The 9,215-nt window shown below is 42.1% G+C and overlaps 1 protein-coding gene across 1 annotated transcript in view; it reads left to right on the top strand.

Annotated features, from left to right (window-relative positions):
* Positions 1 to 1,218: 1,218 nt before the first annotated feature.
* Positions 1,219 to 9,215, top strand: part of LOC147120227 (SOSS complex subunit B2-like) — a 24,391-nt gene continuing 16,394 nt past the window's right edge. The window contains exons 1-2 of the mRNA XM_085985843.1: positions 1,219 to 1,845; positions 2,186 to 2,324. Coding sequence (XP_085841969.1) covers positions 1,755 to 1,845; positions 2,186 to 2,324 — 230 coding nt within the window. The 5' untranslated portion in view covers positions 1,219 to 1,754. The remainder of the gene's footprint in view (positions 1,846 to 2,185; positions 2,325 to 9,215) is intronic.

Below are 9,215 nucleotides of genomic sequence, written 5' to 3'. Positions count from 1 at the left end.
TGCCTACAATGGGCTGCATTGCAGCTCCTGCTGATGCGGACCCAATGCCACCGCCCCCTCCCTCCGGTGGGTTAAGTCCCAGAAATCCCCAAGTAATGTAAAAGTGGCAGTGACTAAGCAAAGTGGGTCTCTGCCTCATCTTCCTCACCTTTGTACCCAGGAAATAGGCATTTTCCAAGGAGGTAAAAGGAATATTTACCCTAATGTCTCAGAAGAGGGTAAACTGATTAAAGAAAAAAAATCTGTTGTTAAGTAAAATCATAATGTGAAAAATTACGACTTATATATCTCAAAATTTTTTATAATGTCCAATGTACAAAACCCTTGGAAAAGTGCCACGTATCTAATGCCACTTGCCAATCCTAACCCCTGATTTGGTCTTTTTTTTTGTACTGTGCAGTGTGGATATATCTGTTTATACACTGTACGAATAGATCTGCGTTTATGTGTTCAACCATAAATGTATTTCGATGCTTTGGCAACATAAGATGTAACTTATCATGCCAATAAAGCGATTTGAATTGAATTGAATTGAGTGGCAGCGACATCTATCCAACTTCACCACTTATTATCCCGGAGAGCGCACGACCGATCAAATCATTCAAAAAAGTACACGGAAGGGGGGGGGGGGGGGTAGAAATATTTTCTGATGACTGTGCAGAGAACTTTATTGTCCAAAAACGTTTCCTTCAACTGGTAAACGCTGATTCTTACAAAAACCCTTCCACTGTGCACAGTCTGGCGCATAAGTGTCCCGCACCCGATATTTGCTATTGAGCAGAGTGGGTGTTGGGACACTGAACAACAAGAGGCCACGTGCCTCGGAGCAGGTACGTGTCAGGCCCTAGAGCGCCACCCAACGCGCGATTCGAATCCGTGAACAATGGCTTCGAACATCCGGACACCCACCCACCAATCAGCAGCCCCGCTCACATTCCACCTCTGATTGGCGACTCTTGGAAACACTGGATACATTTTTTTTGACAACAAAGTTTATTTCTAAAGGTTGTCTTTAAAAAAAACGCGATGCCAATGGAGTTGATGTCATGACAAAATATAATGCTTAAAATAAGAGTGCCATCATTGAGCCGACCGCCCCTCCTTTTTCCGAGGACTGCCGCGTCACGTAGCGACGGGGAGGTTTCACGACAGCCGTAAACGCGCGTATCGGACTATAAAAGGCGTTGGGCGCGCATGTTTGCGTAGTGTGGGCTTTTGTGCGAGAAGGGGCAGAGTGGAGTTAGTTAGTGGGGCGGGAAAGGCAGCCTATAGTGGGAGTAGGGCATTCAATAACCCCCGGATTATATTCTGATCACGGGGTTTGATCATGATGTTAATCAGTTAATTAAAAATAAGCTGTTGACAGTACAGAGCTGAGAGTTTAAAGTGTATATACACCCCTATATGTGTGGGAGAGAGTTCGCTTCATCACTGCAACAAAAAAAATCTTAGCGTGGGAGTTATTAGGGAAAAACAGGAGCGAGAGGTTTCGTTTTTGCTTTTATTTGAAAATTCAAATCTCTGACTTAATTTTCGGAACCCACGGGTTTTTTTTGAGTCAGAAGGAAGCATTAACTAAAAGTGTCACCAAAGGGACTTCTAATCTGCGGAAGTTGTGTTTTTTTCCTCTGTGTGAGAAGCTAGACAGCAGCAAGCCGCCTTCCCGCACACCGAGCCGGGGCTCCAGCCAGTTAGGCTTTCCCCTCCCAAGTGATGCTTTGTTTTGCGCTGTCTGGCCGAAATTTTTCATAATCATGAACATAGCCAACGACACATACGCGTTTGTAAAAGACATTAAGCCAGGAATGAAAAATTTAAATGTCATCTTTATTGTTCTGGAAATAGGTAAGTTAGGTAGGGGCTCCAGCCCTGAAACAACAGAATAAGTATCATTTAATCGTTTGAGTAATGACAAGGTCAAAAAGATATATTTTAAAGTTTACTAAAACTCCAAGACACGATAGAAGTGTGACCACGGAGTTAAAATCATTAGGAAGTGACCCAAGTCAGTTTAAACCCCTTAAAAGTGCTAGCGAGGTACAGGTCAGCTTCCTGTGAAAGCGGCACCTTCAATTTTCTTTTATCTGTGAGTTTTACTTCTGGTGCCATTAAGTGCATCCACTTCTATACAGGTTTATGAATGTACGCTACTGGAACTAATTATAGGTTTTTATTCACTCTGCAGGTCGTATTACCAAAACTAAAGATGGACATGAAGTAAGGTCGTGCAAAGTAGCCGATAAAACTGGCAGCATCACAATTTCAGTTTGGGATGAGGTTGGAGGTCTCGTACAGCCCGGGGATATCATTCGCTTGACGAGAGGGTACGTCGAAAGCGGCCACTGGCATAACGCGTGCCTGAGTAATCCAGCCTGCCAATATCGTTAGATTGTGTGTGTGTGTGTGTACATAACGTGAAAATATTGACAGTTGAGAACTAGTAGACAGGGGGCTGAGTCGCAGTGGTAACTCGGGAAACAGCAAAAAGTACGATTTTAAAATGGCAACGAGATCCCTGATAAACCCTGCCTGACTGAATAAAGGTGGCGCTGGTTCATCTGTATCTTGCAGGGTGAGGTGTCAGATTGCTGGTTGAGTAATAACGCCTATGAATGACATGACTCATTCCAAGGACTGAGTCCTTTTCAGATATCGGACTAGAATGGCCCCGATGTAAAATAAATATGCTAATATGAAGTAGGTTTCGAAATGGTTGGAGTTTGACCACATTATCATTAACTTGTACGATCTTATTGGAAATTGCTATTAAAATTTGTTCCAGTTTAAAAACCAGCTGAGAAATTAGGCTACCAGCATGCAACTGGTTTTGTTACCAGAATCTGTGTATACAGATGATTAGAATTGAGAGTCATGTGATTCTTAAGTGTTGGCAGACTATTTGAAGAGGGCATCACAGCATAGGCAGATCTTTCCCTCAACTGTGCACTTTTCAGTCATGAATTAGTGATCAGGAATGAAAGATACCACCTCTATCCTAACTTGGGTATTGAGGGTAATTATGCTTTTACTGTCACTGGTTGAGATCAGTCAACTCTAGCTAGGTTCTGTGATTCAGCTACCCACTGAATAGTTTTGCTAAACCATTTTGGGAGCTGAACTGTGGTTTAATACTCTTTTAACTGTTCTGAGTCCTGCTCCTTAAAGTTCATCTTTGACTTCTGCCCTCCACCTGCTAACTCCTCATAATTTCTTCTTCCCCTTGGGTCCCTGGAACACATCACCAACTCCTTGCCCACCTCTTGCAGTATATTATTGAATCCCTTCCATCTGGTTTATGCTCTGGGCTGTTAACCTTTTGTATCCTATATATTGCTTACAGTCCTTCATTGTACAACTTCTCCATGGTTTGCCGTCCTTAATGATTTTCATCCTATGACTGTATATCCTCTGCGGTCCACCTCTGTCAATGCCCTATACTGGTTCCATTCCTACATGTCCCAGCATAGTTAATACATCCCCAATGATGACTACTCTTGCCATTGCATGATCACCTCTGGTATGCTGCAAGGCCTTTCCCCTTGTCTTTATGTTGCCCTTGGTATTATCATAAACTTGGAGACAGCTTCCATATGTTTGTTGATGTATAACTTTACACCTCCTCCACTACCCTTGACTCAATGGTCCAAATCTTGCTGGAGTGGGGCATCTGCACAGTTAGATTTTTTTTTCCTGCACCCTTCAGCTCAAAAAAAAAAAAAAAAAAAATTGCCCTGGAAGTGGGAACTGATGCATGGTGAGGGCAGTGGGGCATCTAGGACCTTAGTGAACGATGGGACCAACAGTCTATCTCAACCAATGAGATTTGATGATTGAGGAAGAAAGAACAAAAGGCGGGTTAATTAGTCAAATCAGATACAGGAGGTTTAATAGAAGGAAAAAAATTGGATTGTGAGAAAAGAAAAAGGAAAAATAATTTAATTTTTAAAATTGTGAAGCATTTACTACATTGAAGAATGAGATTTGACTGTTTTAAATAGTTTCTTTTCTGTGCCAGAGAGATTGATTGGCATTACATTAACAAATCACGTAGTTGAAAGGGTACTTACATAGAAACATAGAAGATAGGAGCAGGAGTAGGCCATTCGACCCCTCGAGCCTGCTCTGCCATTCAATGCGATCATGACTGATCATCCAAATTCAGTACCCTGTCCCTGCTTTCTCCCTATATCCCTTGATCCCTTTAGTCTTAAGAAATATATCCAACTCCTTCTTGAATATATTTAATGAATTGGCCTCTACTGCCTTCTGTGGTAGAGAATTCCACAAGTTCACCACTCTGAAGAAATTCCTCCTCATTTCTGTCCTAAATGGCTTACCCCTTATCCTTGGACTGTGACCCCTGGTTCTGGACTCCCTGACTATCGGGAACATCCTTCCTGCATCTAATCTGTCCAGTCCTATCAGAATTTTGTAAGTTTCAATGAGATCCCTTCTCATTCTTCTAAACTCCAGCGAGTATAAGCCCAATTGACCCAATCTCTCCTTGTACGTCATTCCTGCCATCCCAGGTATCGGCCTGGTGAATCTTCGCTGAACTCCTTCCATGGCAAGGACATCCTTCCTCCAGATAAGGTGACCAAAACTGCACACAATACTGAAGATGTGGTCTTACCGAGGCCCTGTACAACTGCAGCAAGACATCCTTGTTCCTGTACTCGAACCCTCTCGCTACGAAGGCCAACATACTATTTGCCGCCTTAACCGCTTGCTGCACCTGCATGCTTACCTTCAGCGACTGGTGCACAAGGACACCCAGGTCTTGTTGCACTTCCCCTTCTCCCAATCTATTGCTATTCAGATAATCTGGATAACCTCACATTTATCCATGTTATATTGGGCAAAAGCATGGCAGATGCAATCATCCAACCTGTCCATCATCCTGGAGTTTCTCTGCATCTTCCTCACAGCACACATGCCCACCCAGCTTTGTGTCATCTGCAAACTTGGAGATATTACATCTAGTTCCCTTTTCTAGATCATTAATATATATTGTGAATAGCTGGGGGTCCAAGGACAAATCCCTGCAGTACCCCACTAGTCACTGCCTGCCAACTCTTTGCTTTCTGTCTGCCAACCAGTTCCCTATCCAAGTCAATACCTTGCCCCCAATCCCATGTGCCTTAACTTTACACGCTAATCTCTTATGCGCTTGTGCTGTTAAATACTGGCTCTAACGTGCAAATCCAACAAGTTCTTACAAGTAACGGAGGCTAAGGGCAAGATAACATTGTGAAGCAAACGGCGGAGCAACATAAACCAGCCAGCAAATTATGGCGATTCGCAACTTGCAGCTTATCTCTTCTTTGCCTAAACTTGCTGGCTGATTTACGCATCAACAACGACGTGTGTTGTGAACTCTTGCTTTTCAAGCAAGATTTGGGCCCATAATTGCTGCCTGTCCGATATCAAGTCTTGGATGAACCAGAGCTTTCTCTTGGCAAGATGGAAGTCATCCAATTTTCACCCTGCCTTTTCAATCTTTACTTGAAGTCTCAGTGTGCACCTTTTGGTCCTGTAACTGATCGTGTTTCTTCCTTCCACTCCACTATCTATGGTAGAGCCTTCACTCCTCACACCCTGCACTCTGAACTCCTGAGCCCCTCTGCCTTCCTAAAAATCCTCTGCCTTCTCAGCGCTCTTCCTGATTTTTCTCTGCCTGTGGCCACCTCCTATGACTTCTCCTTCCTGTTCAGTGTTCTGCTTTCCTACAAAGCATCTTGCAATGATTTGTATGAAAGGCACTAAAGTCTTAAGTTCAAATGTGTGGAGATTCAGAATTGTGCTAAAATGAACTTGACTAAAATCCCTGTGTTCGGCTTCACACAACACTAACCTTCATAACCCTGAGATTGCCAATTTATACTGAACTGTACATAGTTTGTAATAACAGAAAATGCTGGAAAAACTCAGCAGGTCAGGCAACATCCGTGGAGAGAAATTTGAGTTGACTTTTCGGGTCGAACCCTTCAAAACTGGAAAGAAAAGAAACTAGATCGAAGGCAGGGCTGCGATCGGACAAAAAATAAAAGAAACAAAAGAAGTAAAAGAGATTAGAAGCTAGACGAGATGGTAATAGGCTGTATTTTGCTATTGTACATAGTTTGTGCTGGGTCATGTGGCTATTTAAGTGTTGAGACTGCAAACTCATTTCACATGAGACTCTTGTAGAGGAGCCCTTCAGTTGATTAATGAGTTCAATTCAAACCCAGGTTCCAGAGGTGAAAGGACAGAATGCCAAACTACTGCATCATCCATTCCTGCAACTCAAAGCAAACCTATTTTGAAAACACTACTGAAGCATTTCTTGGAAAAGGAACAATAAAAGTTGAGTGGAAGAAGCTGCACTGTAATGTTTGTCCCCAGATACGGGACCTCTGGGATTCAACAATAAATCCGCAGTAATGTTAAGGAAATTTGAAATATCTGAAACCGGCCATGAATGAGCATATGCCGGAATATAAATCTGTTCTATTGAGGTTAATTTCAGATGAATGTGCCATATGAAATATCAAACCAGGATCTGCTGTTTATACATTTAGATAGTCTGCCAAATCAGTGAAGCGAACAAAATAATTTTAATTTCAAAAGTTGATCTGCAATGTCTGGTTTACTTCCAGCACTGAATGTGGCTGTTTCCAAGTCAAATTTGTTGCAGCTTAAAGTTGAATGATTGCCCATCAAACAAATGTTTGTCAGGGTACTTGTTCTGACTTGTTTTACTTCAGCATGAGAATTCTACTTCTCAACAGGCTGCCTTGTCTTTCTAATACAAAATATTGGCAGATGAGCTTACAGACTTCAGCTGTTTGTATAAATGTGAAAGTACCAACTATCACTGCAGAGATAATCGGAGCTCTGTGTATATAGAATGTTTTTGTTTAATTCAGTAGTCCACTTTTTGTAAAAGTGGTGAAAAAGCTCTTTCTCTAGGAGTAATAGTAGTATCCCTGGTGATGCACTCTGCTGCAGAGGCTGCCATTTGAGCAGCATTACTGGCCTGTTGATCTTTTCCCCTTAATTGGCCTGAGTTTTTAGCTTCTCCCAGGAGATCGCATGATTTTCAGGTGGGATGGGAGTGTGTATATATTGTGATGCACAAGACATCGTGGTTGTGCAGGACAAGCTGGATGGACCAGTGGGTCTTTTGCTGTCTGTCATTGTTGCATGCTCATATGTATAAGCCAGTAATATTTTTGCTTGCAGGGTTTATGCATTTCTCCTCAGTCACTGGGGGTTTACCCTCCCTGGTCATGGAGAAGGTATGTCAGTCAGTCACAAGCAGCAACTTTAAACCAGCTGCATATGTTCACCTTTTCTAGTGCCATTGAGTCTACTGTTCAATGCAAGTCTGGCAGATTCCACAGCAATGGGGGCCCTCTGTCGGTGTTTTAGTATGTCCTCCGGGAAGCAGGTCTGCAGTGCAAATAACAGCATTAAGGTCTGTTCTCCTGTACCTAATCTGCAAAATGGTGTATAGGGTTTTTGTTTTTTTATTCTGCTTCCACCCTTTTGGCTTGAAGGGGGGAATGCCAGACTACTTAGCATGACGCTAAGATATGTAGGAGAAGCAGGAAACAATTCTTCCTGACGTCACCTTGGTTTAGGTGCTGCTCAGTGTTGCAAGTCACGTTTCTTATCTCGCTGCTCTTCAGTTTGACGCATTTGTCTATTTCTGATGTTTGGCAGTTTTTTCTAGCCCAGAAAGGAAAATGATCTCCCTACACATGGTAAAATGGATGATTAATACTTTTGGTTCTCTAGTTTGAGTTAAACTACAAAGTCCCACATGTTTGACACTGGTTTTTTAATGACCATTTTGCACTAGTTTTCCATGAAAGTTGCACTTCATTCTACATTTTGGGGAGATAGGCAAGAGAGATTTTTGTGTAATACTTGCCAATAACCATTTGTATTACTGCTGTACACTTCCAAAGTTCTTCAAAAGTAGACCAGGGACCTTCAGTGATCAGTACTGTGATAATCACTGATTTGAAGGTGCTCCAACTATCCTTGCTATGAGGGTGGGGGTACATCTGTCATAAGTTGGGGAGGATTTATGGCCTAATTGTGGATTTAAAAAAAAAAAAATCAAATCAACTTTTATTGTCATTGTTAGTGCACAAGTGCAGTACAACGAAATGTAGGCTTGCGGCTCCTGAGAGTGTACATTTAGATTGAACTTTGGAGGATCTAGTGGATAATGAGATACTGTACAAAGATAACTAGGTAATACATATTTGCAGCAAGAACCAAAATGGTAGACTGTGCATATTTTATACTATGTGCATAGTTGATTTAAGAGTTGGAATTGTTTTAGAATGCTCTGATTTAATTATTTTGCTGCGTTTGAAAATCCTTGGCTGTGGATCTGCAGCAGCTTTAGTTTGTACCTGACGTGGTCTGGCTTCCTCTAATTCTGAGTGAAACTAACTATTTAGCAGTTTACTATGGCATCAACAACTCCTATAAATCTGGCACACAGTAAGACTGCCCTATATCGTACAAAATTCTTGAAACTGCTGAAACGAATGGGCTATAACTTCTCTGATCTGGTGACTGGGTGACTATAAAGTGCAGAGCTAAAAGCCTAGAAAGCAAAAATTGCTTTTGTTCTCCATATAAATGTCTTTGGTATTGAAGGTGAAGGGAGTGTCTGGCTTATTTATTCAGAATTAAGGTGCATGCCATAATTGGATGAGGACAAGATGGGGCTTGACTGCGGCCCCAATATTTGAACTGCCCACTGACGACTCCTGGGTGCATGCATGAAGTATGGCCACCTGAGGGTGCTGGTGGAACTGTTCTCCTACATTAACTTCTTGATGGGAGGGATATAAAGAGGGAATTCATAGAAATTACAGCGTAGGAGGCTGCCATGTGGCCCAATTGTGCCTATGCTGGTGCTAGTTCCTTAACTAGAGCTTGTTCATGTTAAACCTTGACCTGTCCCTGTATCCTTTCATATTTTTCAAATGCTTATCCAATTCCTTTTTAGTAATCTGCCTCAATAGCTGCTTGTGGTAAGGCATTCCATGTTCTAAACCTCTGGGAACAAGTTGTCCTAATTATTCATTTGTTCTGACAACACTGGATGCCAAAAATAGTGTTCCCTTTTACCAGCACTTGCATCCTTCCCTTGACCAGCACAAAAATATAAATGGGTTTGAAGTAGGGAAATTATTGACCTGCATGGT

The sequence above is a fragment of the Somniosus microcephalus genome, chromosome 4, assembly GCF_052327205.1.
Source record: "Somniosus microcephalus isolate GS21.2 chromosome 4, FLI_Smic_1.0, whole genome shotgun sequence".
In the NCBI taxonomy this organism is placed as follows: domain Eukaryota; kingdom Metazoa; phylum Chordata; class Chondrichthyes; order Squaliformes; family Somniosidae; genus Somniosus; species Somniosus microcephalus.
This window is presented reverse-complemented; position numbering and strand designations above follow the sequence as displayed.